This window comes from Castanea sativa, chromosome 5 (genome assembly GCF_040712315.1).
Source record: "Castanea sativa cultivar Marrone di Chiusa Pesio chromosome 5, ASM4071231v1".
NCBI classification, from domain to species: Eukaryota; Viridiplantae; Streptophyta; class Magnoliopsida; order Fagales; family Fagaceae; genus Castanea; species Castanea sativa.
The window spans coordinates 10,687,693-10,704,646 of NC_134017.1; the positions used below are offsets into that span (position 1 = coordinate 10,687,693).

General features: G+C 33.8%; 1 protein-coding gene and 1 non-coding gene across 3 annotated transcripts; both read left to right on the forward strand.

The window, feature by feature from the left end:
• Positions 1-210: 210 nt before the first annotated feature.
• TRNAG-UCC (transfer RNA glycine (anticodon UCC)) lies at positions 211-282 on the forward strand. Its single transcript has one exon. It is a non-coding gene; the product is annotated as a tRNA-Gly (tRNA).
• Positions 283-4,850: 4,568 nt separating this feature from the next.
• On the forward strand, positions 4,851-10,753 carry LOC142636646 (receptor-like serine/threonine-protein kinase ALE2). 2 transcript variants are annotated; one of them, XM_075810916.1, is made up of 11 exons: positions 4,851-5,169; positions 6,136-6,225; positions 6,595-6,720; positions 6,812-7,021; positions 7,146-7,247; positions 7,354-7,461; positions 7,585-7,956; positions 8,293-8,586; positions 8,779-9,171; positions 9,302-9,545; positions 9,819-10,753. In XM_075810916.1, the coding sequence occupies exons 1-11, from the start codon at positions 5,094-5,096 to the stop codon at positions 10,507-10,509; spliced, it is 2,706 nt and encodes a 901-aa protein (XP_075667031.1). In that variant the 5' UTR covers positions 4,851-5,093; the 3' UTR covers positions 10,510-10,753. The 2 variants fall into 2 exon arrangements, with proteins under 2 accessions (XP_075667031.1, XP_075667033.1); XM_075810918.1 differs by having other exon boundaries at positions 4,985-5,169; positions 6,629-6,720.
• Positions 10,754-16,954: the final 6,201 nt, after the last annotated feature.

The window sequence follows — 16,954 nt, forward strand, 5'->3', positions numbered from 1 at the left end:
AAGTCATTTTGATAAGGGCCCAAGTCTTTTTTTTTTTTTTGGAAAATTTTACTTACTAAAATTTTTTTTTTTGGGCCCAGGGGCCGGGCCCCCTTAGGCCCCACCTGGGTCTGTCCCTAGCTGTAATGACTCCACTCAAAAACATTGAGTTTGAATGGTAAAGGGAAAGCATTAGAATAAATATTAAAAAGTCAACATAATACTCAACGAGCGTTTGTAGTCCAACGGTTAGGATAATTGCCTTCCAAGCAATAGACCCGGGTTCGACTCCCGGCAAACGCATTTTTAATTTATTTATCACTTTTTTTAATTTTTTTAATATAAATAAAGAGGTAACAATAAAGTATTTTCTTATTATTTTTTTTAATTTTTTTAATATAAATAAAAAGGTAACAATAAAGTATTTTCTTATTATTTGTTTAATTTTTTTAATATAAATAAAAAGGTAACAATAAAGTATTTCTTATTATTTTGTTTATCACTTTTTTATTTTTATTGTCTTGATTAGCAATATGAAACAATATCAATAATGCCAAATTGCCAATTTCCAACAAAAGGGACCACTAATATTTATTTGAGTGTCCCCATACCTTCCTTCTTTTATCTTTATCCCAATCAAACCATTGCAATCTTTCATCCAACCAAAATCTCATAAAAAGTTCCTTATCATAGCCTACAATTTTTCATTACAATGAAGCATCCGTAAAAGAAAAGAAAAAGAAAAAAGAAAAAAAAAACTAACAAAATAGAAGTTTCTGGTAAGCCCCTGTCCTGTCTACTCAGAAACATCCCATTTAAAATGCCAAAGCCTATAGAAACACCAGGGCGGTGCAAATGGAGATATGTTTGATCAATAAATAATGAAACTGTGCAAACCATGGATATTGGAATTCCTCTCTTGGGGCTTTGCTGAAAATGGCTATGTCATGACTCATGAGTCATGACTTGTACAGCATCATATGCAGACTTATATATCTAGGCTTTATGTGTGTGTGTATATATATATATATGACTTCTGCTCATGTGGAAGCGTATTATAATCCTACTTCTAGACCGGTTCCAAATTAGAATCTGGAAAGTTACAGTCAATCAATATAAAATGAAGAGTCAATTCTTTTTTCTTTTTTGTGTGTGTGTGTGTGTGTGTGTGAAGAGTATTGGACCTTTTGGCAACCAAAATAAATAACAAGAAAACTAACAAGATATTTAAGTTTCGTCCAACGAAAGAAGAGAAATTTAAATTAATGATTCCTTGGTTTATGAGGGTTTTTTTTTTGGGTAGTTTATTTCTTATGTACAATCTTTTAGGTGTCATTTTTTTTTCCAATAATAAAGTACTTTCACCCACTTTTAGTTAGGGAGTGTGCAAGAGTTGAATTGGGCAGGTGGAGGATAATATTTTTAACCAACCTGCCAATGGCAAGTTAGAAAAATTCCAATCTGTCGCCAACCCACCAATCTATAAATTCAGTGGGTTAGTTGAAAATCTTAACGGTTTCAACTTGGCGGGTTAAGTGGGTTGGGCGGGTTGCCAATTTCAATTGACTAGATGAAATTATTAAAATTAAATTGGATAATTGTTTACTCTCTCAAATAAAAAAAAGGACAGAAAATTTTGCAATTTTTATTAAAAATAATTACAAATACTATGTAATATTTATTATAATGACTGAAAATTTATCACACTAAAATGAAAAACATTTCAGAATGTAAAATTAGAAGTTTACATAGAGTAAGAATGATAACAAAATCTTGGAGTGAGCAGTTGGAGTTTATTAGGGAAGAGAAATGTGAAAATGAAAAAGAAGAAAAAGAAAAAGAAAGAGATGAGAGATATCATGGGCGTGTTTGTAAGATAGAGTTTTGCAACATGAAGAAGTGTGTGTATATATATAGGCGGGTGGGTTGGGTTGTGATGGGTTAGAAATATCTCAACCTGCTATTCAACCCAACCCACTAATTTATCTATCTAGCCCACCCAACTCGATCCACCTCACTTAATGGACTTGCAGGGATTGGGTTAAGTTGGTTCAAGTTAGATGGGTTGGTGGGTCAAGCGGTTTTTTTTTTTTAATTTTTTTTTGCACAACCCTACTTTTAGTAAATAAGAAAAAAAAAAAAAAAAATATATATATATATATATATATATGATATATCTATTTAATCTAACGTATCCCTTTGTATTATCTATTTATATACACTTATGACTTATTTCAGGGTTTTAAAATTTGAAACCATCAAAAAATCGGAAAAAAACTGGTTCTTGACTAATTTTTTGTCAGTTTTTTTCGGTTTTGACATGACCGATTTTAGGTTCGGTTCTCAATTGAACTAACTGGTCCGATCTGGTTTTTAAAAGAATGCTTGTTACTTATGTTCCAAATTGTTAGTCCTTTATTTCATTTTGATATGTCTAAAAATGTAATCCTTTTTGAAAAATCAATAAATAGAATTTTAATATTATCACTTACTTTATTTAAAAAGTCAATACCAATCTTTATCAATCTTTATGTAGAGTTTAAATTTATGAAGGTAGTTTTATAAACTTTTTTTTAATTGACAAACAAGATATCAAATGATATTCTTTTAAAAAAGTTGAAATTTATAATCAGGACTAATAATTTGGGATGAATGGAGCATCTTTTTCTTAAAAATAAAAAAATCTATAGTGTCCTCTCTTTGTCATTACACTGCCGTTTTCTTTTTCAAAGCATTCACATGTGAAGTAGTTGATTATTTAGAAAGCATTTCTTCAATTTGTTAAGCTCTAGTTGACCTGCTAAAGATAGCATACCACTAAAGTCCTAGTAATTTCAAACTAGACTAACCTGATTCTTTGCTTTATTTTGACAACCACTAACACAATTTGCTAGTGAGGTGAGTGAGAAAGGGACAGGCAAGCCATTTAGATTTTAGAGTCTAATAATAAGGTTAGTTAATAAAGCCAAATAGATTAATGGGTATGCATTAACTTTTTGATTACCTCAATTATTTTATCTTTCTACTGAATGCATTGAGGAGCAGAAAACATTTTAATGGCCTGAAGAGTTAGGAGAAAGAGAGAATGGGGACAAAAATAATGTTGGCTGAACCGTTTTAGAGAGTAGGCTAAAAACATGTTCATAAATAGTTAGGTATTTTATTTTTAGAACATACCCACCAAAGGCCCAAAACCAAAATTTAATAAAACACCGACACATAAAAAGAGCGTTGTATCTAGTGAGTGATTGCCCATGCTTGAGGGTCACCGTCACAGTACCATTGTCATTATGTAAAGAAAAAGATGGTGTCCAACGCTGTATTCCAAAATACCTACCAAATCTTTTAGGGGCTTGTCGCTTGTGGGGGCAATATCTACAGCCTTGAATTTGTATCAGGTAAATTATGCATGAGTTTACTGCATACTAAAAATGTAAATATGTAATGTGAGAGAGAATGAATGATAGTTTAGAATGCAAATATGAGAAAGCCAATAGATTGTAGTTAAAAGAGAGAAGAAAAATAGACTATACTTGTTTTATTAGTAGCATCTTTTAAGATACTTGTTTCTCTCTTTTTTCGCACTCTCACAATCATCTTTTTTGCTTCTTCTTTCATTTTACTTGAGTCACTTTATTAGGGATAACAAAATACTTTCAATCATTCTTACCTAAACCGTGCTTAACAGGAGCGAGTGAGGATGAGACACCTCTAATATGACCTTATTTTGTTGCCATTATTAACCTCAAAGTTACTGATTATAACATCATGCATTTAGTAATGGTCAAAGTCATTAATTAATTAATTACTTAATGAAACTAACTATTTTTCTCTAGTAAAATTGCATGATCAAGATCAAACTTTTTCCCTCTTTTGATCAGAAGTCAGAATTGAGACCAAGCCACAACACATGACATGCATTTTTTTTTTTTTTTTTTGAAAGGCACATGACATGCATTTTGGATACCCATTCTATTTCATGAGGGGTGATATTATAGTTAAAAACGAAATAATTCCAAGTCATATAATTGCATTAAATGATCAAATATTCCAAACAGTGCACTCGTAGTCATGCATGCAGGTTGATCACAGTATTCACGTGGGGCATTGCAGACATTAAAACGGAACTTCCATTTTTCTTATCTTAATATTAATTGCAACTTAATGACATTTAAAAGAGATTTTCCAAAATGATCTCAAATCAGAAGACTAACGATGAAAGCAGAATTTGACTCTAGTCTTCTAGATCACTTGTACAACACTATCAATTAGGCTAATAGACACCCACACAAAGAACTTAAATTAGAGTATCAACTTAATTAAACTTGATCCTATAATCTTTCAAAAAGTAGTACAATTCCAATTGGATCACTAGTCTCCAATCCATTGGTCACTTATGTCATCATTGCAAGTTTGACGTAATTGTGAAGGAAACTAGCAAGCCTAATATACCCAAACTTTAATATGTATTTTCAAACATTAAACTACTCTATCCAATCCATAATCAAAATTCTTTGATAGAATCATTGCCTCAATCAACTGAGGAAAAGTCAAGAATTCACATATTAAACTAGTGCAAAGTATTACAAAAATTCATCAGTCTCTCAGTAGTCGGTAAACAATAAAAGTAACAATGTCTGAATGAAACATACTCTCTCAGTCTCTCTCTCCCATATAAATCCCCACCAACCCCTCTGACTCAAAAGTATCTAGCTGTTTAAATTTACTGTACTGCTTTTTGCTTGATCAGTTTTAGTGAACTTTAACCACCCATGTCAAGTAAAAGTGTCCCATTAGCATTCTCAAAGCTCTGCAAACTTCAGAGCTTATTAGTCTCAACAAAAGAACATTTGGGTTCTTCTTACCTAATCAGTTCTTGTACTTTCACAGTTTCACTACACTGCCTTCTCATTACTTTAGCTATACTGTATGTGGGTCTGTTCCTTCCTGTAGTTTTAACATGAGTATAGTTGTTTGTTCCTTAAAGTTACACTTTGCCTGAGGGTGTTATATCAGTTTTCACACCTTTCTCTTCCTTCTATTCTTCTTACATGGATGGTTGGGTGAAAGCTATTAGATCCTGAGGATTGAGCTCCAATTTCCTTGGATGTGAAATGGGGATGCAGCTGATACTCATACTGATAAAAATATGTTTAACTCTCACTGCTACCAAAGTTCATGGATCTACAGGTAATGGGATTGGATTTCAGTGTGCTAAGTTAGTTTTTATACTGAATTGTACTTGAATTATCTATTAGTTTGATACTGTACATGTGGATTCTTCAAATTTGAAGTGAACTATGGTTTCTGGGTTTCTTAGGATTTTTTATTTTTATTTTTATTTTTGTGATCAACAGGCAGAGGAAGTTTGGTTATGTTAGTTATGTTGTAGAATGTCTTTAGATTCATATGTGAAACTGACACATTTAGAATTGGATGGTAGAAAATTAGAATTTCATAATCCTTGCTATGGGGTTTTTGGAATGTCTATGACTAAATTACACTAGGTTTTATTTTTTAAGTTGATGAGTTTTGTCCTGATTCCTAAAAAATTTCAACTGGTCTGTATTTGGTGAATGTGTTATGGAAGTCAAATAACAATGTATAAGGTTGGCCTATAGGCCCTATACACAACAGTCCAGAGGTGGCCAAGGCTGAAGCTACCAGATGGTAGATGATTTGGGCTAAACATAAACTCTTTTGCAAAGTAATTTTAGAGGAAGACTCGAAACCCATCTTGGATGCTTTGTCAGCTCCAGAACTGAATGCAAATTGGCAGATCCACCATATCCTGGCAGAGGCTAGAGGGCTGGATTGAAATTTTGTGCACTGCGCCTTTAACTAGGTTTACATGGGAGCTAACAATGCTGTCCATGTGCTTGCAAAGTGAGCACAGTTATCTTCCCATGAGGGTGATGTGTCTTTTGGATCCTGCTCCTGCTCCCGTGATGTACCTTTGGACTCCGCTGTCATTTGTTATGAAGTTACTGTTTCACAGCCAAAGATTTGTTAGACATTTACCACTGTCCAACTCCTGAAAAATGTACTTACATATTAGGCAGAGGGAACATTTTGTGACACTAACTCTTGAGCATAAAAATTCAGTTAGAAGGATTACCACTTTTTCTTTGTGCTGATGTCACTCTAATGCTGCAGCACCAGTTCCATCACCATCAAGCACATTGCCTCAGAAACCACCAACTACCTACTCTTTCAGGCCAAGCCAACAGCCATCACAGCTTCCAGGTGAACCTTATAAAATGAATTGCATAATTAGACATTGACTAGAATTTTACATATCTAGATTTTGGAAATGCTTAATAAAGTTTTAAATAATGTTTGCATATTCTCTTGATGATGCCTTGTTTCTATATATTTTCATATGATTTAAGGGAGTAGATACTGAGTTGAACATGTTTTGCCACCAATATATATTAGCACATCATTTCGTGATTTCATATAAAGAAGAAACCAACTTTTCCGATCAAATAAAAACTAGAAACATATCAAGTATGTAGCTGTGTTTTTATACTCTTAAAGTTGGTCAGTGAACATTTGTGAAATGTTGATGATTTAGTTGATTGTTGGGTGGTCTGCTTCAATATGATGCCACAGACCATTCTGTTGCTCCTGCATCACATCCTCTCAGCTCTGGCAGGAAACCACATGGCAAGATAGTTGCTACAACTCCTCATAAAGCATTCCCCAAATTTTCTCCTGTGAACCACTCTCCAGCTAAAGGTAATTGGAGTATAATACAGAATTTGTAATTTTTTAGGTAGGAAAAAAAAGTTTCATATATTAACCTTCTAAATGTCTTTTCTTGTTGTAGCCACCCATCAAAATGATCCCATTAGGCCTTCAAGTATCGCACTTCCACCTTCTATGTCATCTTTTGGAGTTCCTGCAAAGAAATGGGTGCAGGGTCCTGCATCTTCCCCTTCAATCCCATATCATAAACACCATCATTCCAGGAACAAGTTCAGAAATTCTGCCCCAGAACCATCTTACTTGATTCATGCCCCCACTTACAGCCAGGAAGGTTTGATTCTCTGGATAAAAAGATCCTAACAAGTTTTTACATAGTGCTTAGATATTGAATATTAAGATCATTAAATTTAATTTTTATCTTCTTAAACATATTTTTTGCAATTTATATTCTATAGGCCCTTCTGTCCCTCCATTCCAATCTCCCTATCCTTTATCAATAAGCAAGGGTTTGCCTGCACCTTCACCATCACCGACAATCATCTCAAGCCACTTCAATAGTATGGAAAAGAATCCCTACAGTCTTTGCTTTTACTTTGAATTCTTTGGTTCATTTACAAAACTAATGATTGGTACCTTACTATGATCATGTTCTGTATCTGCAAGTGCCCATCCATTCGCCTAGAATTTCACCAATGGGTTCCTACCAGAAGAAGACAAAGGCTGCACCACCATCAACAGTTTTGACACTGCCACCTCCTCCTCCTAATGAAGGTACATTAACATTTAGCTGATTAGCTCTCATTACTTAAAATCTAAATGTCATTTCTATTAGACTTGCAAACAATCACATTCTTATCATCACAAATTATTCATTATTTTTTATCCTGCTTGCAGATTGTACAGCGGTGACATGCTCAGAGCCTCTAACAAATACACCTCCTGGGTCACCCTGTGGTTGTGTATGGCCAATTCAAGTTAAAATCAGCCTTAGTGTGTCTATATACACATTCTTTCAATTGGTTTCAGAGCTTGCTGAGGAAATTGCGGCAGGTGTTTCATTAAACCATAGCCAAGTTCGCATTATGGGAGCAGATGCAGCTAGTCAGCAGCTAGAGAAAACCAGTGTCCTCATCAACCTGGTTCCTAAAGGAGTAAAATTCAATGATACTACTGCACTTTTTATCTATAAAAAATTCTGGCACAGACAGGTTTCCATAAAGGCTTCAGTTTTTGGTGCCTACGAAGTATTCTATGTTCACTATCCAGGTAATATATTGTTCCTTAGCTTTGTGCTTTTTTGGACAAATTCAAGGAAAAATTGCTTCTAACAATATTTTGGATAATTGAGCCCTGTATAAATTTTAAGGGCACTTGAAGTTTAATAAAGTGATTTCTCAAAGAAGCATGCACCACCTGCTTCTTAGAGCAGTTTATACGGAGGGTTAGCATTTTTCTTTTTGTTAAATCATGAAGTTACTAAGCCTGGTGAGAAAAATAGCAGTCCACTGTATCTATCTTGAGGTTACTTTGAAAAACATTTTGTTTTTCATTTTTACTTCCTGTGTCTGGATTTCTACTTCTGAATCTCTTACATCTGTACAGGTCTTCCCCCGTCTCCCCCATCAGCACCTTCAAGCATTTCTGCAATGGATGATGGGCCATATGCTGGTCATGGAAACAATGGAAGGATAATAAAACCTCTAGGAGTTGATGTGCCAAGGAGAAAAAAAGATGGTCTTAGTGGAAGCATGATTTCTTTAATCGTACTATCATCTTTCACTGTTTTGATTATATTTGTGGGACTTGCATGGCTTTGTGTGTTGAAATGTGGCTCTTGTGTTCATCATCCCGAAAAAAATTCACATTCTTTAATGTCCTCTCCTACAAAACCATCAGGTACTTCATTTTGACCTTATTCTTCTGATTGTTTAACCAGTTTACAAGTCACATGTATCTTGAACCTCGAAGTTTTATGAGTCTTTGGGAAATTTATGCAACATCTAAACAATATCTCTACTCAAATTTCATATTTTTATTTGAATTTTTATTAAGATCATTGCCAAATAGACTGAAATTTAATATCAACAGGAGCAGCCAGATCTATGCTGTTAGGAAGCATGCGTGGTTCTACATCAATGTCTTTTAGTTCTGGCACATTAACATATATAGGAACTGCTAAGAACTTCACTTTGAATGACGTAGAGAGAGCCACTAATAACTTTGATCCTTCAAGAATACTTGGAGAAGGTGGGTTTGGGCTTGTTTACAGTGGCATTTTAGATGATGGGAAGGAGGTAGCTGTGAAGATTCTCAAGAGAGCTGATCAGCATGGTGGCCGTGAGTTCTTGGCAGAAGTTGAGATGCTAAGCCGTCTGCACCACCGAAATCTAGTTAAATTGATTGGCATATGCACAGAGAACCATACTCGCTGCCTAGTATATGAACTAGTTCCCAATGGGAGTGTCGAATCTCATTTACATGGTAAGTCTAAGTTCAACAATTTTTTCTCATTACTATGCATTTTAATGGTTGAGGTGTTAGATATTTGTGACTTCATGTCATAAGCTTCAAGGTGTTATTTTCTGAATGCATTCATTTTGTGTGCTTCCAGGTGTTGACAAGGAAACTGATCCACTTGATTGGGATTCCCGAATGAAGATTGCCCTTGGTGCAGCTCGGGGCTTAGCTTATCTACATGAAGACTCAAACCCGCGAGTTATACATCGAGACTTCAAGTCTAGCAACATCTTATTGGAATATGATTTTACACCCAAGGTCTCAGATTTCGGATTGGCTAGAACTGCATTGGATGAGGGAAACAAACACATCTCAACGCATGTTATGGGAACTTTTGGGTACGGACTTCATTGCTCTCATGCATCAGAATATCTTTAGGTCCCATCATGCTGATATTTTTGGAAAAAAATTGCATAGAAAATAAATTTCTTGTGATCATTGAATATTCCACAATTTATCCTAATCCATGTTTTTGCAGTTAGGCTAATCTATTAGCTCTGCTTCTCTATCCGCGTCTGAGAATTGTAGTTTCTTCATATGAGTGCTGTATTGTTTGTGTCACTTTTCCAAATATGAAATCCTCTCTTATCCTAGTAACATCTTGTTGGCAGTTACTTAGCTCCTGAATATGCGATGACTGGACATCTTCTTGTGAAAAGTGATGTTTACAGCTATGGTGTTGTCCTCCTTGAGCTTCTAACAGGAAGAAAGCCTGTAGATTTGTCACAGCCACCAGGTGAAGAAAATCTAGTTTCTTGGGCCCGTCCACTTCTCACCTGCAAGGCGGGCTTAGAAACAATCATTGATCCAGCTATAAAGTCGAATGTTTCATTCAATAGTGTGGCTAAAGTAGCAGCAATTGCATCAATGTGTGTGCAACCAGAAGTAACTCATCGCCCTTTCATGGGTGAAGTTGTTCAGGCCTTGAAGCTAGTATGTAATGAGTTTGATGAAACACAGGATATAGGGTCAAAAACTTGCAGCCAAGATGATGCTTTGATTGATTTAGATAGTAAGGCTAGGACACAGTCCGGCGAGATCATGGAAGTCTCACAATCTCATCAACCACTTCCTGGCTATGATTCTAGCTATGACACCAAGATAGCATTATCAGTATCAGATTTGCTAAGTACATCAATGAGACCTGACGGGCAAGAATTTGGGTCTTTCAGAAGACACTCTATTTCAGGGCCTTTAAGGATGGGGAGGAAGAGGCAGTTTTGGCAGAGATTAAAAAGTTTGTCTAGAGGCAGCATGAGCGAGCATGGTTTTCCATTGAAATTGTGGCCAGAATCCCATTAGATTTTGCTTAAGCCCGTTTAAAATAGAAATCTCTACCAAATTAATATGGAGTTGCTTTCGTGGACAAGATTTGAGTCATTTTATCACATGTACATGTACATAAAATGCTGTCACATGATTCTTCTGGTTTTGAACAAATCATTTGTCTGCTCCTTTTTGATTCAGTCCTTGAAGTTCCTGTATTGTTGACAGGGTTGTTTGAATAAATAATGATACGACATTCTTCTTTTAAGCGTAATTACCATTCTCTATGGAGTAAATATATTAGGCTCGTTTTGTCAAAGGAACTGAACAGTTTTAAAGGGTGTAACATATAAATTGTCTTTTTAAAAAAAAAAAAATAAAAATAGAAAATATAAGTTACGTCTTATTTCTACAAATAGTAATTTAGTATGGGTTACTTGTATTGTTGATATACCTGTGCATTTATTTGACCAGTAGATTATGAGTTCATATGAAAATATTTTGTAAAATGAAATCCTTATATATGGTTCATGTATGATATTCACTTTCTCAAAAAAAAGAAAAAGTATGATACTCAGGAAGTATTATATTTTAGAATTAATTATATTACATATCATTAAAAATGAAGGAAATGTGAATTGTTATGATTGATATAATTTGTTCCTCAAAAAAAAAAAAATGATTGATATAATTTAGTATACAAATATATTATTTGAATGACCACAAAATCATGATTGATATAATTATATAGTATTTTCTATATTTTCGATTGCATGTATTATTAATTTTTCTTTTGTGTTTTGCTTCTCATTGAATGCACGACAAAACTTTAAGCTATTGCAACTTGGAATAAAATATGTGGAACAATTTTTTTTTTTTTTTTTGAGAACCTGGAACGAAATTATTAGTTGGTAACTTAGGATAACATATATTTGGACATCTTTTATTTCAAAATTTTATCAAATATCAACTAACATGTTAGAATACATACTTGGCAATTTTTTATACAACTAACATGTTAGAATTACACATTATCAAATATCAACTAACATGCAAAATATATTTTTTATATACACACACATTATGTGGTTGCCCAATTTTTTATTATTAAAATTTAATTACTAAGAAAATAAATTTATTTATTTTGAATATAAATAAATAATTTATTTACAACCTTTGTTTGGTGGAACACTAAATGAATCAAGTTATTAAAATCTTTGCTTAGGTGAAAGGTTGAATGAATAGTAAATTTTTTTTTTTTTCAAAGGAAGAGTGACACATGACATTAATCAAAAGATGAGGCGGAAGGTTAAATAAAAATTTCTCTAACAATGTGTCGCATAGCAAAATCTTATTCCAATACTTTCCTCCATGAGAGTGTATGTATATACACACACTAGTCGCACATGCACAAGGTGCATAAGATATATTATTAATTTATATAATTCAAATTTTGTTCTCTGAATTTTGTGCAAGTTAAATATTTGGATTAATTGTCTTTAAAATATTACTTATATCAAAAGAATATTCAGTTTTAGGTGGATTTAACCAAAAAAAAATTGAGTGTAATTAAGTCTTCTTGTGTGTATTACATCATTTACAAAAAACGCGGCTATAGACTTAATCTATAGCTGCGTTTTAAAAAAACGCAGCTATAGGTCCTCAGCCGAATAAATTTTTAAGGGGGATCTATAGCTGCGTTTTTAGAAAATGCGGCTAGAGCTAACCTATAGCTGTGTATTAAAACGCAGCTAGAGGTTATCTATAGCCGCGTTTTTCAAAAACGCGGCTATAGGTAACATTAAAAAAGCTTTTTCTTTCTTTTCCCACCCCCCCCCCCCCCCCCCCCTTTTCCCACCTACCCCCACTTTCATCTTTTTTTATTTATTTATTTATTTTATTTTAATTTCTTTCTTCTTCACACACTCCAAAGCATTATCCTTCAGTGCTTCCTTCTTTTTTTTCCTTCCTTTTTCTTTCTTCCTTCTTCACTCCAACGTAACTTCTTTTTTTTTTCCTTTGTTTATTTGGAGCTGCTGCTTCTTGTTTTTTTGCTCCTTCTTCTGCAAGTCACGCCACCAGGTTCTTTTTTTTTTTGTTCCTTTTTTTTTTTTTTTTTCCTTCTTCACTCTAGTTCAACTCTTTTTTTTCTTTGTTTCTTTGCAGTTACTTTGTTTTTTCTTTCTTTCTTTTTTTCTTCATCTTAAGCACACTGATTTGTCTATAGATTTAGTTTTTTTTTTTTTGGTTATTTTACATTTAGTTAGTAAGAAAATGGAAGAAATGCTGAAAATTTTGAATGAAGTGGATATTCTAGTGATATTTGTGTCTGTCTCGATTTGGATTTGAGTTTTGATTTTGAATTTTTTGGATTTGTGCTATTGTATTGCTAATATTGTGCTTATGTTTAAATGAGTTTGTGTTCTTGAGCTTGTTCTTTTGTGTTTTTGAGCTTGTGCTTTTGTGTTCCTTGAATGGATTAGTTTCAGATTTGGGTTGGTTTTGTTGAATGAGAGGAGATTCATGGGACTATGTTCTTATATTTTGGAGCATGTTGTGTTTGTATGGTCAGGATGTTGTGCTTGATTTTGAATTTTTTGTGTGTGTTTGTATTGTGAGCATGTTGTGTTTGATTTTGAATTTTTTTGGGAAAAAAAAAACCCAGATTTTTTGTTTTTGTTTTTGATTTTAAAAAAACCTATAGCCGTGTTTTAAAAACACAGTTGTAGGAGGCTTTAGCTGCGTTTTTAAAACGCAACCAAAATTGCACCTATAGCCGCGTTTTAAACGGAGCCCAAAGCGGGTCTATAGCCGTGTTTTGTAAAAAAACACGGCTATAGGTCTCATCCTTCAGGGGGTGGGAAAACATAGCTATAGGGGCAAAAAAACGCAGCTATAGGTCCCTGCAGGGGGCTATTGTCGAGTGGCTAAAGCCGCGTTTAAAACGTGGCTATAGAAACGTAGCTATTGTTTTATAGTACGTTTTTAGGGTCTATAGCTGCGTTTGTGAAACGCAGCTAAAGCCCGCTTTTTTTTTTGGTAGTGATTATTGCATATTATTGCCGACTAATTTGGAATTGTCACCATGGATACAACTGTTGAACTTACACCCTCTTCATTTGAAAATTTCCCTTTCTTTTACATCCTTATGATTAACATCCACAACTAGTTGTTGCCCATTACTAGCATTAAATTTATTTTTCTTTCAGGCGTTACATTGCTGGAATGGGTAAGGGTGCAATTACACCCTTTTCCTCTCACAATTTTTTTTATGATTTCCACTTTTTTACCTTCAATTTTTCTTTTATTTTATTTTATTTAATGGTTGAGATTGAAAAGAATAGTCATATCAAACTGATACAGAAAATGGGATTGATGTATTTGGAAAGATGAAACTAACCAAACACACAAGGTTGATAAATATCGCACCACCTAGGAAAAATACTGATGTGATACAAATTATCCCCATCAAAAGGAATTTTACTAGAATACAGGGTTTAAATAAGTTAATCACTCAGTGGAATCCACCAAATAGGTTTAGAACAAGACTCACCACCCAAAGGAAATTCACCTAAGAAATAAGACTTGAAAGTAGAAAAATTCACTAAGTTTATGCAAAACGCACATTGATTTATTAATTGGAGCCAAATTATTTATATAGTAACTTAGAACAACTCTCTAAGTATAGAAGAACCAAAATACCATTTAAAAGAAACTAGTAAAATGGTAAAGTACTTATCTACCTTGATAGCTAAAGCATAAAGACCGTTAGCCACATTAGCATTTTGACACAATAACAAAATATTATGGACTAAACTAACACATTTGAAACATTAGGGATCAATTTGGCACATAGTGTAAATGTTAGTGTCGACGCTCGGCCTCGATCTGAACGGTAGCAGAAAAACTGTATATCTTATTCGAACTATGATACCAAGAAAGTGCTTTAAAAAGTAAGATAAATTACCATTTTGGTTCCTAATGTTTACACTGTGTTAAATTGGTCTCTAACGATTCAAAATGTATCAATTTAATCCTTAATTTTTTGGTATTGTGTCAAAATAGTCTCTATAGTTACGTTTTGGATGAAAAATCCTTACATGGCTTACAATGATATAAAAAAGTTATTTTTATGCCACTTGGGTTCCACATTGACTACCACGTGGCTTGACTAAAAAAATTCTCTCTCAAAATTTTCTCACCAACCTAACACTTACTTTCCCAAGGAAATCCCCAAGGAAGCCTAGGCTTTCTTGCAACAACGGCATCAATGAGTCCCCTTCAAAGATCACCTACATTAGATTGTGCTCTTTTGCCACCACTATTGCTCACATTCATCGCATTGTAGTTTATCTTTACTGTTCTATGTTCCATCTTTCTCCACTTTGGCTCTTCTTTCCTTTTCTCTTTGTGCCAATGGATCTGATTTTCATTGCTATGCACTTAGAATCTTTGGTTGATTTTTAAATTCTTTCTCCAAATCAATATTTTCATCGAATAGTACTTGATTTCTCACTTTCCACATATGATCTATGACAACGGTTACGAAGATTGTGAATTTTTCTTTCTGTTGATGGTCACTTGATGAGGGGTACGTTGTCGTTGCTAATTAGCACTTCCACCCAAGTTTCATTGAGGATTCTTTTTTTTCTTTTTTTTTTGGGGGGGGGGGGGGGGGAAGTGGGTGTTAGGTTGGTGAGAATTTTTTTTTTTGTGAGAGAAATTTTTTGAGTTTTTTTTTATTCAAGCAATATGGCAATTGTCGGCATCCCATTTCATTCTGACCTATATCCAAGCCCCTCACTCCCAATGACGAGAAATGAAATCTCTACCAAAATGATCAACACCATCTATGGAGTCTAGTGACTTAATAGAGCCCAAAATGTGATCCAAGAAACCAAGTACAAAGGCCAAAGTCCTTTTTTAAGCCCTAAACCCTTTTTGAAGCCCAATTTCCAGAAGGCTTACAAAAAGTGCATACGTGTGCATATGAACGTGTATACACTTAATTTAATAACGCACTCTTTTGGTTAGAAGCCTAAAACTTTTTTTTTTTTTTTCCTTTTGGGTGGGATTTTTGGTCAATTGATTTGGCCCATTGATTGATTAAAATGCCAATCATAAAAAAAAAAAAAAAATAATAAAAAAAAAAAAAAAACCCTAGCCTTTACAAAACCCTAGCCTCACTAAGCCTATATATAACTGCACTTTCCACCACCAAAAAGATCCCCACTTTTCACCCATAGCGGAAGCTCTGCTGCAATGACTCCAGAATACTTATTGAGTTTTTAAGAGTGTGAGAAGAGTTTTTATGAGGATTTGATTAAGTTTTTAAACCCTTGGTTATTGTAAAACTAATTATTTTCTCATGATTTCTCAATCATACTAACCATTTTTGTGATCCCATAGCCATCTTTTCATCGATCTTAGGTTTCTTAACCACATATCCAAAAACTGACATTTATCCAAGTTGTTAATTCGGTAGTTGATTTCAGCCGAGGGAACAGTCAATTCTTGTTTATTTGGTGTTTTTATGTTGTTTTAATTATTGAATACAATATTTATGTATCATGTCATGTTCTGTGTTTTTTGTTTGATTTACTTTCTTTGTTTTGTTGCAAATATGTTAAAACTCTAGAATCTACCTCAAAAGGTGCGTACACATCATCTTGTTCTTGTTGCTTTTTCCAGGAATCTGGCTTGAAGCCTAGACGCGTATGCCGGTAGAAGGACGTGTACACATTTCTTATGGCGTACGCCAATCAAGGCAGAACCCAGATTTCTTTCTTTCTTTTTTTCTTTATTTGCTTTAATGCCATGTTTTATTATCTTTCCTTATTTGTTTTATTTGCTTTAAATGGATATTTGTGACTTGTTTTGTTTCCTTTTGTATCAAATGCAATATATTCAAAATACCAAAAATACCTAAAAATCTTGTATATAGTTTTCTTTCCTTTTTTAACTTCTGGGGTTAATCAAAATGGTCATAAAATCTGAAAGATAATTACGGAAGGTAATTGAGCATTAATTGGAAGATTTTCCCTAAAAGATTAAAGTCAAATTCTAGATTAAAATCTTTCCAATTTGAGGTAATCAAGCTTTAATGATAAAAAACGACTAAATTGAATTCAAACCGAAAAGTCAATTAAGGAAAAGGCAAGTGAATAATGAGGTATTAGTTGCTAATCTTTCCTAAAGGGTTTAATGGTTTAATTCCAAAATGGTTAACATTCAATAGATCATATTGCCCAATATATTGAAGATAGTTGAATTTGAATTTGAATGTTAATTAGGAAAGGACAAAGCATTTGATGGCTTCTCTAATTTGATGATACTTCCTAATAGTCCTAGATATTTAAATTCAAACTAATTTGTTATCTAAGGGTCCGTTCGGTTGGAGGAGTGGAAAAGTGGGAGGATGGAAAATATTTAGTTTTCCCTCTTCTGTGTTCGGTTGGAGGGGTGGAAAAGTGGGAGGGTG

What these genes read in the sequence shown, in the direction of transcription:
- LOC142636646 (XM_075810916.1), top strand. Translation starts at nt 5,094, where the DNA reads ATGGGGATGCAGCTGATACTCATACTGATAAAAATATGTTTAACTCTC. An exon ending in ACAGCCATCACAGCTTCCAG is followed by an intron (nt 6,226 to 6,594) that starts GTGAACCTTATA and finishes ATGATGCCACAG; the next exon opens with ACCATTCTGTTGCTCCTGCA. An exon ending in TGTCGAATCTCATTTACATG is followed by an intron (nt 9,172 to 9,301) that starts GTAAGTCTAAGT and finishes GTGTGCTTCCAG; the next exon opens with GTGTTGACAAGGAAACTGAT.